The 17,955-nt window shown below is 44.6% G+C and overlaps 1 protein-coding gene across 2 annotated transcripts in view; it reads right to left on the reverse strand.

The window, feature by feature from the left end:
* spidr (scaffold protein involved in DNA repair) overlaps positions 1 to 17,955 on the reverse strand; it is a 341,449-nt gene that overhangs the window by 43,532 nt on the left and 279,962 nt on the right. For both annotated transcript variants that reach the window (XM_078540540.1, XM_078540539.1), the window contains 2 exons: positions 16,064 to 16,151; positions 14,039 to 14,197 (listed from right to left, as the gene is read on the reverse strand). In XM_078540540.1, the coding sequence (XP_078396666.1) occupies positions 14,039 to 14,197; positions 16,064 to 16,151 (247 nt within the window). The remainder of the gene's footprint in view (positions 1 to 14,038; positions 14,198 to 16,063; positions 16,152 to 17,955) is intronic.

A 17,955-nucleotide genomic window follows, 5' to 3' on the forward strand; every position in this document is an offset into this window, starting at 1 on the left:
GTGCCGTCAACTCATTTATCTTGTTACAAATGCTGCGTGCGTGCATTCAGATAAAGAGCCTTAAGCTTTGACTTTTTTACCATTATTACTCATTCTGCTTCTAATTTCTGCTACACTCTTCCGGTTATATTTTCTGCCTCTTCCTGTCACACTTTGATTATCGTTCGCCTCTTCACAGCCCTGCACCTCTACTCTCTCGTTTCTTTTTGATTTTTTAAACTTCTTTTCAATTGAACCCTCCACCCCACTAATTAGTTTAAAGTCCTATCTAGTTATATGATTCGCCAGGACACTGGTCCCAGCATGGTTCAAATGAAGCCCATCCCAAAGGAACAGCTCACTCCTTCCCCAGTACTGGTGTCAATGCCCCACAAGTTAGGACCCATTTCTCCCACACCAATCTTTGAGCCACGCATTTACCTCTCTAATCTTATTTACCCTACACCAATTTGCATGTGGCTCAGGTAGTAATCCAGAGATTATTACTTTTGTGGTTCTGGTTTTTAATTTAGCCCCAAGCTGCTCGTAGTCCCTCAGCAGAACTCTTTCCTAGTCCTACCTATGTCGTTGGTACTTACGTGGACCACGCCAACTGGATCCTTCCCCTTTCACTCCAAGTTTCTCTCCATCCAGGAAGAGACGTCCTTAACTTTGGCACAAGATAGGCAACACAGCCTTCGGGACTCTATGTCTTTGCTGTAGAGAACAGTATCTATTTACCTAACTATGCTATCTCCTATTCCTGCTACATTTCTCTTTTCTTCCCCCCACTTGAATGGTGCTCTGTACCGCAGTACTATGGTCAGTTCGCTCATCCTCCTTGCAGTCTGCGCCCTCGTCCACACCGGCAGCAAGAACCTCGGACCTACTGGACAAGGGAACTGGCTGAGGCTCCTCCAAAGCTAAATTCTGGATCCCTATACCTGCCTCACTCGCAGTCACACCCTCATATCCCTGACCATGGTCCAAATTTGATGTGATTAATCGAAGGGGTGTGGCTGTCTCCTGAAACACAGTGTCCAGATAACTCCCCCCCTCTCTGGTGAGTCCGCAGCTCGGACTCCAGCTCATCAACTTTGAGCCTAAGTTCCTCGAGCAGTCAACACTTGCTGCAGATGTGGTCACTGCAGATTGCACCGGCGCCCACCAGTCCCCACATACTACAGTTGCAACGCATCACCTGCCCAGCCATATCAATTCTATCTAATTAATTAATTTGGATGTTAAATATTTTAAAACTGTACTCTTCAGCTGTGATAATGTCTCCTGATTTAAACCACTTGGCCAATCAAAAAAGACACGGAAGAGATACCCACCAATCACCTACCTATTTTCCTTTGACATCACACTTCAGCTCTGACAGGTAGAAACACGTTGAATGGACTCTCTGCGCCAGTTTTTATCTCCTGCTGTCGCTGCCCTTCTCACGCAGGTTCACTCTCCCTATTGATGGAATTTTTTAACTCCGAAAATAATCGATAATCCTTCATTCTCAATTTGCGAATACTCTTTTTCGGCTGTGGACACATAGCCTATCGGCCTTTCTGAACCGTCGTCCATTTTGTGCAATAGTACACTCCCATGCCATATGCGGACACAACGCAGGTAAGAACCAGTTCCTTTGTCGGGTTGTAGTGTACTCACAAGTTTGAAGAATGAAAGAGTTGTTCTGCGAAGAGCAGTGGGAAACCAGGGGATTGGGAAGCCTACAAAGACCAACAGAGGACAACTAAAAAAGAAATAAGGAGGGAGAAGATTAAATATGAGGGTAAACTAGCCAGTAATATAAAAGAAGATTGCAAGAGTTTTTTTAGATATATAAAGGGTAAGAGAGAGGCAAAAGTGGACATTGGGCCACTGGAAAATGCGGTGGAGAAGTAGTAGTGGGGAACAAAGAAATGGCGGAGGAACTGAATAGGTATTTTGAATCAGTCTTCACAGTGGAAGACACGAGTAACATCCCCAAAGTTCAAGAGAGTCGGGGGGCAGTGGTGAGTATGGTGGCCATTACCAAGGAGAAGGTGCTAGGAAAACTGAAAGGTCTGAAGATGGATAAATCACCTGGACCAGATGGATTACACCCCACAGTTCTGAAGGAGATAGCTGAAGAGATAGTGGAGGCATTAGTGGTGATCTTTCAGGAATCACTGGAATCAGGGAGGGTCCCAGAGGACTAGAAAATCGCTAATGTAACCCCCCTGTTTAAAAAGAGAGTGAGGCAAAAGACAGGAAATTACAGGCCGAGTAGCCTGACCTCAGTCGTTGGTAAGATTTTAGAGTCCATTATTAAGAATGAGATTTCAGAATACTTGGAAGTGCATGGTAATAGGGCAAAGTCAGCATGGTTTCATCAAGGGGAGGTCATGCCTGACAAATCTGTTAGAATTCTTTGAGGAGGTAATGAATAGGTTAGACAAAGGAGAGCCAATGGATGTTATCTACTTGGACTTCCAGAAGGCCTTTGACAAGGTGCCGCACAGGAGGCTGCTCAGTAAGATAAGAGCCCATGGTATTAGAGGCAAGGTACTAGCATGGATGGAAGATTGGCTGTCTGGCAGGAGGCAGAGAGTGGGGATAAGGGGGTCCTTCTCAGGATGGCGGCCGGTGACTAGTGGAGTTCCGCAGGGGTCAGTGTTGGGACCACAACTTTTCACTTTATACATTAATGATCTAGATGAAGGAACTGAGGGCATTCTGGCTAAGTTTGCAGATGATACAAAGATAGGTGGAGGGACAGGTAGTATTGAGGAGGCGGGGAGGCTGCAGAAGGATTTGGACAGGTTAGGAGAATGGGCAAAGAAGTGGCAGATGGAATACAACATGGGGAAGTGTGAGGTCATGCACTTTGGTAGGAATAGAGGCATAGACTATTTTCTAAATGGGGAGAGAATTCAGAAATCTGGAGTGCAAAGGGACTTGGGAGTCCTAGTCCAGGATTCGCTTAAGGTTAACTTGCAGGTTGAGTCGGTAGTTAGGAAGGCAAATGCAATGTTGGTATTTATTTCGAGAGGACTAGAATATAAAAGCAGGGATGTGCTGCTGAGGCTTTATAAGGCTCTGGTCAGACCACATTTAGAATATTGTGAGCAATTTTGGGCCCCGTATCTCAGGAAAGATGTGCTGGCCCTGGAGAGGGTCCAGAGGAGGTTTATGAGAACGATCCCAGGAATGAAAGGCTTAACATATGAGGAACGTTTGAGGACTCTGGGTCTATACTCGATGGAGTTTAGAAAGATGAGGGGGGATCTGATTGAAACTTACAGAATACTGAAAGTTGGATAGAGTGGACGTGGGGAAGATGTTTCCATTAGTAGGAGAGACTAGGACCCGAGGGCACAGCCTCAGAGTAAAGGGAAGACCTTTTAGAACAGAGATGAGGAGAAACTTCTTTAGCCAGAGAGTGGTGAATCTATGGAATTCATTGCCAGAGAAGGCTGTGGAGGCCAGGTCATTGAGTGCATTTAAGACCAAGATAGATAGGTCCTTGATTGGTAAGGGGATCAAAGGTTACAGGGAGAAGGCGGGAGAATGGGGTTGAGAAACTTATCAGCCATGATTGAATGGCGGAGCAGACTCGATAGGCCAAATGGCCTAATTTCTGCTCCTATGTCTTATGGTCTAACTTTCGTGAAGGCTTCTTCTTGGAGTGACTTCCAAACCCAACGCTGGTTTTTCTTCAATAATGAGTGTAGAGGGGCTAGGACTGTTGATACGTTGTCTAGGAATCAACCATAATAATTAACCTTATCCAAGAATGACTTGAGTTCAGAGACATTTTTTAGGCGAAGGGGCCTCCTTAATATCTTTATCTTTTTCTTCCAGCAGGTAATCATTGGGGATCCACCCAGTGGCCGACATAAATGGCTTCACTTGCCTGAAAGGTACACTTTTTCTTTTTTTAAGCACACCCCTGCTTCCAAAAATAGTTTCAAGACTTCCTCCAAATTAGCCAAGTGTTCAGCTTCTGTGAACCCCGTTATTAGGATGCCGTCCAGGTAGACCACAACTTGAGGCAGTCCTTGTAGCAAACTCTCCATTGTCCTCTGGAAAATCATGCAGGCCAAAGAAATATCAAAGGTCAGATGCCTGTATTGATATAACCCTTTGTGGGTGTTTATGGTCACAAAGTCTCTGGAGGTATCACCCAGTTCCAGCTGCTGATATGCGTGACTCATATCTAGTTTAGTATAAGTTGTTCCTCCTGCTAATTTAGCATAGAGATCCTCAATCTTGGGGATAGGGTACTTATCCAACTTGGAAGCTTTGCTTACTGTTAGCTCATAGACCCCAGAGATCTAGATTGTCTGATCAGGTTCTAAGGTGGGGGCTATAGGCACTGCCCACTATGAGAATTGAACTGGCTATATGACCCCCAGCCTCTCTAAATGATTCAATTTGGTGTCAACCTTCCCCCTCAAAGCATATGGCACCGGCCTTGCTTTAAAGAAATGAGGAGTTGCTTCCAAGTCGACGTAGATCTTAGCCTGTAGGCCTTTGATTCTCCCCAGTTCATCTCGAAAAACCTTGTCATATTTCTTTAGCAGCTCTGACAGTTCTCCTACTCGTAGCTGGAAAATTTCAGACCAATTTAGTTTAATTTCTTTCAACCAATCACAACCTAGAAGGCTTGGTCCTTCGCCTTCTACTGCTATCACCGGGAGTCACGCTGTATGGTGCTTATAATAAACAAGTGCAGTGCTAATACCCTTCACTTGGATAGCGTCGCCAGTAAATGCTTTCAATTTGGCTGAAGTCTGTCCCAAATTCAATTGTTGAGTACCCTTGTTTAAATATTTGAAGGAGTGCTCTCCCACTACAGTGGTTGAAGCACCAGTGTCCACTTCCATCATTAAAGGTTTTCTATTTACCTAACGAGTAACAGTGATTAGCTCCGTCTTCCCTACTTTCACATTAAATAGAGAATAAATATCAGAAATGGTGGTTTCTGGTTCTTCTACATTATGCATTTCGATTAACTTAGTTTGCTGCCTGGGAGTCTGTTTCAATCTTGCTTTACAATGCTTCAGTGTGTGCCCTCTTTTATGGTAAAAATAGAACTCCAACTCTTTAAAACAGCAAGTTTTAGGAGTATAATTGCTTCCACATCGGTAACCATTCATTTTCAGGTTCGCTGCTGAACTGTTTCCTGTATTTATTTTAAATTTTCGGGTAGCGGTGACCATCTCCCGTTTCACGGTGTCCTGGCTTTTTGTGCCACACCCAGCTGTCTGTTCCCGCCCCAACTGGAAAACGGTGCCATTTTGTGCACCTTGTGTAGCCTGCACGTCCCGTTGGGTGCTTTCCATCGCGAGCGCTATTCCCAATGCTTTTTTAAAATCGAGGTTTACTTCAGCTAATAATTGCTGTTGAATGGCATCATCTTGCATGCCACAGACCAAACAAACCCTGAGCAATTCACCATGTATGTAGTAATGGTCTCCCCTCCTCCATCTTGACCCCTGTTTAATCCAAATTTTAAAATTTATTTATTTTTATTCATTTTGTTTTTAAATTTTATCTTATTCTTCTATTTATTCGTTCATTTTTTAAATCCTTCACCCCCAAACCCCCTCCCCCACAGGGCCATCTGTCACTTGTTTTTATGTTTTGTTTTCATGGAGTGCTGACCCTTGTTCTGCTATTAACACCTTCTGCTATCTTACCTTTATGTCACTATTAGCACCTTCTTTACTTTCTACCACTACCAATAACACTCCCTTTGTCTTGTATCCATGACAACTTTGTCGATCTCTCCTTAGCTGTCACCTATCCCTGACCTATCTTGGTCCACCTGCTCCACCCCCTCTTAAACAGTATCAAATCCATCACATTTTTACTTCTCTTTAGCTCTGAAGAAGAGTCATACGTACTTGAAAGTTAACTCTGTTTCTCTTTCCACAAATGCTGCCAGACCTGCTGAGTTTTTCCAGAATTTTCTTTTTTATTTGTTCCACAATGACTCTCTGGTTAACAACTGGAAGATGACCATTGCAGGCTTATGTTCATTCATGTTTCTGTTCAATGTTTCCACAGACATGAGCACTAGTGTTTCTTGGATGGAGCAGACAGCATTACGCTTATCCTGGCAATCAGGCAACTAAGGAGGAGGAGAAGAAGGGCCTGTCACTGCCAGGCTGGGCAAAGGGAAGAGCCTCACTCTGATGAACAAGGGCCAGAGGGCCCCCTCAAGACCCAGATACTGAGGCTGACAGATCTATTGAGCGGAAGTGTCTGGCAAGACCAAGGGTGTATAGAAGGCATCTGCCATACCTCCAGATGAGTGAGAGACAGTGCCGTAGATGCCTTTGCATGTCTAGGGATGTGATGGCTCAGATCTGCCATGTTCTCCAGGAGGAGCTGATGCCACAGGGACTGGGGGGCCATCCATTGCCAGTGGCTCTAAAAGTGTCCGCCGCTCTGAACTTCTCTGCAAGTGGCTCATTTGAGGGCTCAACTAGGAATCTCTGCGAGATTTCTTAAGCATCTGCTCACAAATGCATTCGAGAAGTTACGGAGGCCCTATTTAGCAAGGCACACAATGATGTCCAGTCCTCCTTAGATGAAGCCAGCCAGGATGCCAGAGCAGTTGGATTTGCAGCGATCTCCAGATTCCCTCAGGTGCAGGGTGCCATCGACTGCACATATGCGGCTTTAAGAGCTCCCTTGGAACTGCCAGTATAATTTGTTAACAGGAAAGGGTTCCAATCTCTCAATGTGCAGCTGGTCTGCAACCACTAGAAGTAGGAAATGCACGTATGTGCAAGATACCCTGGAAGCTCCTACAACTCAAACATTTTGAGTGACTTGCTGGTGCCATAGATCTTCGAGGGCCCTCAGCGCATCCAGGGTTGGCTCCTCGGTGACAAAGGTTACCCACAAAAGTGGTTGATGAAGTCCGTCCAGCAGCCACAAAGTGCCTCAGAAGAGAGGTATAACACTGCTCATTCCGCTCATTGATTGAGCAGACCACTGGCAGCTTCAATGCCTGGACAGGTCAGGTGACGCTCTCCAGTACTCTTCCCAGAGGATCTCATGGTTTGCCATGCTCTAAACAACATGGTGCTCCAAAGCGGGGGATGTCTTGCCAGAAGGAGAAATGGAAGAGCTACGTGTTTCCTCTGATCATGAGGACATTGCAAGGGCCGAGCTCGATTAAGGGGAAGAAGCTGAGGCTCCAGAGGAAGACCCCACGGCACAGGCCAGATGAGGCAGGTGTCCACATAACATACTTATAGTCACCAGGTTCCAGGAGGAGGATGAGGAATAGCTCATATGAGACCCTTTAACCAGTGCCTTCCCATGCTGGGTCCACCTTACCATCTTGGTTGCAATCCTAATCAGGTCAATGATCTCTGAATGAGGAGTTACTTGCGTCATGATGTCCTCATCCTTGGAAGGTACAGTAGCCTTGGGAGCCTTTCTGTTTTGAGATAATAACTACAACATGGTGTTTTGTGAGCTGAGTTGAGATGGTGCAGACTCTTCAAGCATCTCGCCAACATTCCACTGCCCATGGCAGCCTTCAAGAGGCAGGAGCAGCACTGCAATCCTCAGTGCTGTTGTAGCAGTATGCTGCAGTCTGGCAAGGTGCCTCAAGGGGGACAATCATCACTCAGTGGATCTCGCCTTCATATGCAAGCTCAATTCTGAATCTGCACTGTGGTTTCTCTGCACAGGAAATCGTTCAGGCAAGACAAGTGTTCAGGCCTCATCATCATACTCAGTCCCAGCATTAGGTATTTCTTCAGGATGCAGTCATCTGTAACTCTCAGTAATAGATACGAGGTTGCCACCTCTCACCTTTCAGTGGACTACAAAACCTTCAGGAGCAGCAGTCTGATATCTGTCAAGCACTCATGACCATGCCCTGTTTGGAGTCTTCCAATATTCCGTGCTGCCTAGCCGTGGCATTTGTGTGTACAAAAGAAAATGCTGGCACACCACCTAGGCAATTAAGGACCCCAATCATTGTTAATAAAGAGCACACATCAGATGTATTGCAGCCTCACGCTGATCCCATTTGAGACCTCCACATTTTCATTCCAACAGTATGACATATGCATATGGAACCCAAGCTCACTGATGCGATGGTCAGTTGCATATTACTATGTCTACTGACCATCTCAGAGGTGGCAGAGGTTAACGTGACCAGACGCTAGCCAGACCTTCTGGCCCAGTGCTGCATCCTCCCATGTCTAAGTCAGGCATCTGGGGCCCCTGCACTCAACTCCTAGGTTGTACAATTTTAACTACCTAGCCAGAATCGCAAGGCTCAACAGTGAGGCTCATAGCTCTAAATCATGAAGGTTGGAAGGTGGGGATTAATTTGGGGTGACATTCACATGTACACGCGGATGTATTTCCTGACATGGAAAGATATTGCCGTTCCTTCGCTGTCGCTGGGTTGAAATCCTGGAACTCGCTCCTTAACAACACTGTGAGTGTAGCTACACCACATGGTCTGCAGCTCACCACCAACTTCTCAAGGGCAATTAAAGATGGGCAAATAAATGCCAGCCTAGCCAGTGACACCCACATCCCATAAAAAAAAATCATGTTGCAGGCAGACAGGAGCACATAAGAGCACTGAGTTTGGGTTCATATGTAAAGCTCACTCAAGGCTTATGGAAAGTACATGGAGACCAATGAAAGATTCACTGACTCCATGTGCATTGCCATTCAATCCTGTTAGGTCCACATTAAGCACAATAGAATGCAGAAGCATCAGGGGACAAAAGCAGCTTCCAGGTTCTAAACTAATGAGGCAACATTATATGAACATCTGAAGCAGGTCTCAGAGATGCCTTGGTCAACCACAACTTTCTTAGAGGCAGACGCTTCCGTCATGTTGATACTGCACAGAGAACGGTCAGGCACTGTAATGAGATGGTTCTAAACACCACAGATGATGGGGCATCTGTGACACTTGACTGACCATGGAGCTTATCATCAGGTAAGAGTGGCATACAGAACTTGAGAAATGGAATAAGTCAAAATCTATTTACATTTGCGCAAATTCGATGCAGAATGTGGGCACCCGTGCTACCTTTGTGCTCTTAGCATTTCTTAATTTTTCTTCCCCTACTGCTATGTCCAGGTGCTTCCCGACACAGCAGAGGTGGAGGCAGCCTGCTGACTGTTACGCCCTCTTGTCTGTGATGACCTTGGTGGACATCTGCTAGAGGGCCGAGGCCTGAAAGGCTCCGACCTGCTTTGGGTCTCCTGCTATAGAGCAGGTGCACCTCCTTGGCCTGTGCATCCGCAGATGATGGGGTCAAAGGCAGAGGGGATTGGGATCAGCTGGACACTCTTGGAGTCACCTGGGTGGATTGCCCCGGATGGCCAGATGACGGTCCTCCTCCTATGGGTGCTCGAGGGTCCCTCCCTGACTCCTTGAGGAGAAGGGGCACCTGGAGTGAGGTCGAGTTGCCTCATCCCCTCTTGCCTAGCCAGTGATGGATCCCACCTATGCCTAGAGCAATGGAGTGCAGGTCCTGGCACATATTAGGCACAATGTCCTGGACAAAGATCTCCATGGTGGTTGCCATCCTACCAGTGTTGACCTCGGTGCTGGCATGGCAGCACTATGACATCAGACTGAATGTGGAAGGACTCCATTGTCTGTTGCATTCTGGTGATGGCATCTGACAACCTTGCCTGATGTTCCTATTTCTCCATGCAGCTCCAACATCTGTGTTAGGGTCGAGTCCAGAGGCTTGTCATCTGACTTGGACTCTGCAGCAGTTTGGTCTCCAGCAGTCCTCCGAGTGCCGGTGACCTTGGATGTCCCTAGCTCCACCTGCTGTGGACCCGAATCTGTGCTGTGTTCACCAGATGGTGACCCCCGAGCTTGCTCGTGTGTGTCTCTGTGCTGGCGGAGGGTCAGGTGAATGCTGTGAAGAGTCTTCATCCACTATGTCTTCAGTATCCTCATCTGAGGTGGTGTGGGGGTTGGGGCTGGTTGCCAGTGGGCCTCTTCTTTTTACTGATGGTGCCTGCTAAAGAGAGAAGAGATAATAAGTAATTCGCTGCACAGTCAACAACATGATAAAGCGCTCAGTTTCGTCATGTGACAGATGGGCTGTTGATGGGTCCTCATTGGCTTGGGAGACGCCAGTCTCAGCCTTGGGGCAGGCATGATCCCAGTCCTCGCTGGCCAGCTCTGCTGCATGCTCTTCAAACTGTGTGAGGGGCCTGAGCTCATGCATCCCCCTTTCGGTCTGGGATCTCTCCCTTTTGCTGTGGGCAATCTTCTCTTGCATAAAGACAAATGGACAGACTGTGTGCAGGATGTATGCCAAGGCAAATGTTAAGGATGCCCGAAATAAAAACAGAAAATGCTAAAAAAACTTAGCAGATCCGGCAGCACCTGTGGAGAAAGAAACAGAGTTAACATTTCAAGTCCATATGACTCTTCTTCAAAGCCTAAGGATGCCTGTTTCTTTGGATGCTGAGTGGACCTATGTAAGGGCGGAGGATGTGAGCTGCACAAGATGCAAGAAGAGATGAAGATGTCAAAGTATGTGTGAGAGAATCAGTAATGATGTCGCTTGCACTGGTAGTGAGAGAGATCCGTGGACTGTAACACTGCGAATACCTGATTGTCTTGTGAGAGTGAGGAGAAGGCTTACTTACCCTGGCAGAGCAGATTAAATCATTCATCCTCTTCCTGCACTGGATGGCGGTCCTCTTCTGAGAAGCATTGGTGCTGACTGCCCTGGCAATCTGCTCCCAAGCTGGTGTGGTGAGGTCGGTGGACCTCCTTCTGCCACAGGGGTAAAGATTTTCCTGGTGTGCATCCACAGAGTCAAGAAGTGCCCCCAGGTACCGTTGCTGAATTTGAGGGCAGTAGGCTTCTTACTTTTCAGAGCCTTTTCAGGTTACTATTCGCGACAGCTAGTCCTGGGCTGCAGAGAGTAAATGATGTGTGCGAGTACTGTTTAAATATGGTGCCCAGAAAGATGATCCGATGAAATCACGGCATGGCAGATGAAACCCAGCCCACCGCTCCATGAGGTATGTTCATGCAAATATAATAAGCTGAAAAATGAACAATTTGGCACGGAGACCCGCCACACCAGCCGACGGTAAACGCGGTGCTTTTCCCGCCCTCCACCACACTTAGACCAGGATTTTCCCTGTCCGCTGGCGTCAGGCAGGTTCAGTGGCATGAGCAGACAATATGGCACGATCGGTTTCACGATGGCGTGAAACCAGTTTGCGATCGTCCGCTCAGCCCGCTATTGGTGGGCCACGTTCTCTGCCATTAGAAGTCAGAAACTTCATTGTAGTAACATCAGCATATCATTATTAGGCCTGCCCGCCAGAATTGTTCCAGCTCCACCCACCCCGCGCTAGATCATCTGCCCACGTTGGCGGCAAGACACATAAACATGTTTCACAACAGCACATAAGCAACTGGCGGGCTGCACTTCACTCGGGACTTCAAGGTTTGTTTGCCTACCTTGCTTCGGTCAGCACTCACAGTTATCAGCATCAGGTTTCACAGATAGCACCACATCACTTTTAGGGGGGCTCACAGCAGGTCTCTACCTACCAGGTCAGCCAAAAGGTGGGTGGCGTTTCAATGGCTGCAGAGCAAGGGCTTGCTTGGCACAGGGGGAGAAGTGGCCTCAGGCAAGGGAAGAGGCTGCAGGACGAGGGCTGTACTGGGGAAGGAGGGTAACCCAAGGTGTGTGTGGAGGCACATGTTGATCTGTGCAAGTAGCCTCAAGATGGTGAGGGCTGAGGAGGCAGTCACCAGAGGTGATAAGGTCAGATGGACATGTGAGGGTATGTGTGTGAGAATGGGTGGTGATGTCCCTTGAGCTGGCAGTGATTGAGATGCCAGTGAATGTGTGATTGACTTAATTAAGTCTGTGAGTTTAGAGTGATGAGATGGTTGCTATACCCTCATGGCACAGATGAGATCAGTCATCTTCTATCTGCACTGGATGGCCAGCCTCTTCTGTGCAACATTGGCACTGATCACCACTGCCACCGCCTCCCAAGCCTGGTTGGTCACACCGCTGCCCATCCTGCAGCCAGAGCTGGGGTAGAGAACATCGCAAAAGGCCTCCAAGGCATCCAAAAGGCAGTCCAGTGACGTGTCATTAAACCTGGGGGTTGCAGTCTTTTTGCCTTTTGTGGACATCGTCCCTGCAGCAGTTGTGGGCTGGGTGCACTAAAATGTGAGTGTGGCTGGACTTTAAACTTGGCGCCTGGCTTGATGGAGCGGCGAGGTGATGGCCATCATCGAAATGCCACATTTCCTGGAAATGCATAACTAATACACTGGATTTGGGATGATACAGCGTGAAAACCCGCCATTGCGGTCGACGGGTAAACCGTCGTTTTACCCGCCCACTACCGCACTTAGTGTAAATCTGGGACAATTCCACCCTTAGTCTCTGGAGTGGAAAATTCCACCCTATTTCTTTTCTTCTTGTAAACATCTTTTGTTTGCTACATTACAGCAGCACATTTCAAAAGTATTTCATTGCTGTAAAGCACTTTGGGAGGTGCTGAAGTCATGAAAGGCACAATTATAAATATTTCTTTTATGTTCTACTGTGTGGCCCAACAGCCGATTATACAACTACATAAACTCAGGGGTATAACAATAGGACTTAATTTTAATTAGAACTGGAGATTGTTTCAAAGCAGTGCTACACAGATGTTGATTCCCTGGGGGTAGGCAGCATCATCAGCCACTGCCTGTGCAGCCCTTGCAGGTTTCCACACTGATATTGTTACAAAATGGGGTTTAGGGAGGGAGTGGGGTATACTGACTGACTTCAGCATTATCTTTCTTTCTAGGCAACTTCTAACTGCAAAATCTAAACTCTTGCTCTTTTAGCTTCCAGCTACGGCCCAAGATTGTGTCCTGCAGTTCTCTTTTCAAAACCTCACTGAACCCAGACATGGTTCCCCTTCTTTTCTCGTGTTGGGATCAACTCCAGGAAGCAGAAAGGCAAAGTCTTGGACATTTTCCTGGGCAGAATTTGCCAACCGACCCGTCAACCAAAGCACCTACTCTCTTTCGCCGGAGTATATTCTCCAAAAGCATATTGTGATGTGTTCATTGGAATGGGATTGTAATCATCACCATGACTGTGAATATTTGTTGCCCACCTGGAATAAGATGACAAATTACTTAACCCGCTACAGCAATCCTGGTAAAATGGTTTATATGGGGATGATGGATCCTCACTGTATCAGTTTGAAATACACTGTGAATTGTGACACTCCAAAGTGGCTCATCAGGCTTAAATAGACATTGTGAATGCCTGATGCTTCTGGCTTTAAAGGCTGTGCAAATCACTTTGTTTTAAACTATAACACCATAAGTCAATTCCAAAATTCTTTTCAGGAAGAAAATACAATGATCAAAAGGTCCAAAATGTGACGTGGTTGAAGCAAGTGATTTACAGGTGGGAAATTAAAACTGTTCCAGTCTAAAACTTTGCGAGTAAAAATATTATAAATGCTAGCTCATTAGAGGCGTAAATGGAATAGTTTGTTACACAATTAAATGTTAGCTGTGTAAAATGTAAAAATAATCACTCTCTCCAATTTGTAACAATTATTGCATTCCCATTGTACCTTTCACTTTCCTTTTTCCCAGTATTCTTCCTGCAGTCAAGCAGCACACCTTGACTGAAAGGACACAGGTGAGATAAATCACCTCTGTGACATTTAGAAAGTCATTCTCAGCTGAGGAACAGAGATTTGTAGCTTGCTGCAAAACAGTCCCTTAGGTCTAGTATCATATTCCGCTAAGTTCTGTGCCTGATGACCCAGTCATGATCTGGAGTTTGTCATGCAGGATTGAGCCTGAGTGCAAATTTTTAGCAGAAGCTGGTTTTGAATCCAGGTCAGCTAGTTCATGACACAATGACGAATTTATCAATTTCAAAAATTATAGGAGATTTATAACTGTTATAACTGTTTAACACTGTTATTAGAAACAGGACATAAATCAAGTCTTACAAAGAAACATGAAATTATTTGACATATTCACAGTACATCCAATTACCTGAAAAATATGCTTTAAATCGTTCAGTGTTGAAGGTCGATAGAGGTCAGAGACATTTTCATTCTGAAGCACATCTAGTCCCCCTTCCCCTGGAAGAGCGGTAAGTACATAGCAAAAACTTGGAGTGGGCAGAAGCATGTCAGTGGACAAATCTACATGCTAGAAAAATAAATCACACTGTGTTAGAAGAATTGGTTTTAACCTAGATTGCAAATAACACTAGAGTACTGAATTCTTTTCTGTCGAATTTTCCTTTTATAAATCAATTTAAGCATTATTAACAGTAAGAAGGGACATCACCACATTCTGAGGGCAATAAGGGATGGGTAATGAATGCAAGTTTGCAAGCATCACCAGAACCCTCAAGCGATTATTTTTAAAAGATTGTAATGAATTTTATGCAAACAATATTTCTTAAGTTTTATTAACTACCTTAAACACAGTACAATCAATTCAACTGACTAATCAGCTCCAAAGGAATATAAGGGATAATTAAAGATTTAACAAGGAAAGTGAAGATTTTTAAAAATTTGTTCATGGGATGAGAGTGTAGCTGGAAACACCAGTATTTGTAAACCATCTCCAATTGTCCTTCAGAAGGTGGTGGTGAGCCATCTTCTTGAACTGCTGCAGTCCACATGGTGTAGGTACATCCACAGTGCATTGAGGAAGGAATTTCCAGGATTTTGATGTAGTTTATTATGATTACGAGGGTAATGCTGTACAATGTTTTTGATGGCCAGTTTAATTTTAAAATTACTACTACTTGCCATCATAGCAACTAAAATGTAGATATGCTCAGGTCAATCTTACACTTGGCCCCATGTATCAAATCAGAAAATGGGCTGCAGAGCAAGTATCCTAATCCATATTATTGAAATTGTAGAATAATTATCAATTAAATGTGAGAAGAAACCAGAAAATGCAATCAACATTTCACAACCCAGGGATAAACTACCATTTTGCTATTAGCACAAAGTGCTTTTGGATTCACATAGTGCAAATGCAGCAATGCAACTCTGAGGTTGGGTTTCAATCTGAAGCTAAGCAGCAGGAGAACACTCACAAGAGGTAGTCTCACATTATTATATGCTTGCATTTGATGCCATGTGACTCCTGAAGATTCCCAAACAGATTTGGAAATAAAAGGACACTGCAGCCATGAAATGCATTTGGAACCATGAATTTATTTGGAGGCGGTTAAGAACCAAACACCATTTCATTACAATGATACTACTTGGGTAGCAAAATTATATTTAACATAATTTACATACCATCTTTCTGATAATGTGATGGCAAGCGGCCCAGATACCTGTAATTTCACGTGTGGAAGTTCCAGCCCTATGACAAGACTGTTAATGCGGCCATATGCAGCTAGCTGGCATATGGTGCATTGGAAGCCCATGCACAACTTTAGTGCCCCCAACATGCAAATGAGAGGGGCCTCCCAATAATGCAATTTCAGAGCCCGAGTAGCTGTTAACAACAGGCACGTTGGGTTCTGAATTTTTTTACATGTTCTTTCATGGGACACTTTGATGTAGACTCTTTTTGATTCTAGATGGCCCTCTTTTTGATGTAGGGCCATCCTTTTTCTTTTCTTTTCCTGGCCTTACCAGCTAAATTCTCCTACAGGGTTTAAGTTTCCTGTAGCTGCAACTCATATGAAAAAAAGGCAACAATGAACTAGGATCAAACAACACTTTCATTGCTGCTGGCATCTGATATTCAGCTCCAGTGTTTACAGAAATGAAAGAGAGACATGTTAAAAACCTTCCCTTTTGTTTTTAGGCTGTGTGTTTATAAACCTTATTCTATTGTTTTAAGAAAATCTGTCTCTGACTATGTTATCTGTTTTGCACCATCTTAAATTGAGATCCTCAGGTGAAGCTACCCTACAATTTCTCTAATAAATAGACTTCCCTCACTTAAATCATCAAACAACCCAAAAAAATTCCCCAGTTCTTTTTGATAAAGACAGTGCCTGTTGAATATGCATCCATGGTTTCAATATATTAGTATTACCTCCTGGCTGCCTTGGCTTTGGCCATGAACTTTTGGAGGAACCAATGGAGGCCAGAGACTATCAATCAGACTGAAGAGTCCTGAAGACCTGGGAGATAACATACAAGTCAGATCAAAACACAATGAAAATTTCCTTGTAAAAATCACAAATAGTAAGCAAAAAACATGTTTTGACAACTTTGCTGTTTAAGGAAGGAAAAAGAAAGACATATTTATTTAATGTCTTTAAGACCACTGGATGTCCCAAAGCACTTTATGGTCAATGAAGTACTTTTGAAAAGTAGTCACCATTACAACATAGGAAATGTAGAAGCCAATTTTCACACAGCAAATGCCCATAAACAGCAATGTACCAGATAATCAGTTTTTGTGATGTTGATTGAGGAATCAATTTTGGCCAGGACACTAGGGATAACTCCCCCATCATGCTCAAAATAGTTCAATGGAACTTTTATATCCACTTGAGAGGGCTTGTTTTAACATCGCATCCGAAAGATGGTACCTCTGACACTGCAGCATTCCCTTGGTACTGCACTGTAATGTTGTGCTCAGGTTCTAGAGTGGGACTCGAACCCACAACCTTCTAAATGCAAGAGTGCCAGCAACTGATTCACAGCTGACACACAAATGTTTAAATGTTGCCTCTACATTAACTGTACTCTTTGAAAGAAAGATACTTCTGCATTTATATAGTGCCTTACACACCCCTAGGACAGTCCAAAATGCTTTGTAGCCAATGAATTATTTTTTGTGGAGGTACAGTTGTTTTGTGGGGATATGTGACAATCATTTTGTACATAGTAAGGTACCACAAACAGCAGTGTGATAGAAGGTTGTGACCATAAGAATAAAAGAAATAGGGGCAGGAGAGTCAACCATTTGGCCCATCCACCGTTCAATATGACCATGGCTGAGCTTCTACCTCAACTGAATTTTACTGTCCACCCCCCATATTTCTTGATCCCCTGAGAGAAAACTCTGTCTATCTCAGTGGGCAATGATGGAGCATCCACAATCCTCTGGGGCATATAATTCTAAACATTTACAATGAAGACATTTGTCATCTCAGTCCTACATGATCAATCTGCTACCCTAAGACTGTGTCCCTGTGTTCTAGACTCCCGCATCTACCCTGTCAAACCCCTTCAGAATCTCTCATGCTTCACTGAGATTACCTCACATTCTGCTTAATCCAAAGAGTATATACCCAAATTACTTGAACTCTCATCATAGGATAAACTCCTCATCCCTGGAACCAATCTATTCAACCTTCGCTGTACCACCTCCAAATGTATATCCTTCCTTAGATAAGGAGACCAAAACTGCGCACATTACTCCAGGTGTGGTCTCACCAAAGCCCTATACAATTGCAGCAAGACTTCTTTATTCTTGAACTCTGGTCCGCTTGCAATAATGGCCAACGTGCATTTTGTCTTCTAATTGCTTGCTATATCTGCATACTGACTTTCTGTCTTCCTATTACAAGTACAATAGATCCCTCTTGTGAAGAGGATATAATAATGTCTATAATGTTGTTGGAAATTATTTTAAAATAGAGTTTAGTGGTGTCTGTGTATATGAATGTGTGTCTTAATTGGACTAAAGCCAGCTGGCCTAGAAGCTTTGAGGTATAGAAGAGAAGTAGGCTTGAAATGGTAATTAGATAAACATAGGGAAGTAGAAGGTGAGATGTAAAGGGGGCAATTTACATTTTTAAATAGACCATTGAAAAGAGCAGGTGAAATATTACACCTAATCAGGTGAAGCTCAGAAACAATGTGTTTATTTTTTCAAAGCTTACTAGTAAAGTGCGTATTGTGAAAGAGTTTTATCGTTAGAAGGTTTTAAGTTAAAAAAACACCTAGTGACAATGAGAATTTGCATTCAAAGAG

Source organism: Cetorhinus maximus, chromosome 4, assembly GCF_964194155.1.
Source record: "Cetorhinus maximus chromosome 4, sCetMax3.hap1.1, whole genome shotgun sequence".
Lineage (NCBI taxonomy): Eukaryota > Metazoa > Chordata > Chondrichthyes > Lamniformes > Cetorhinidae > Cetorhinus > Cetorhinus maximus.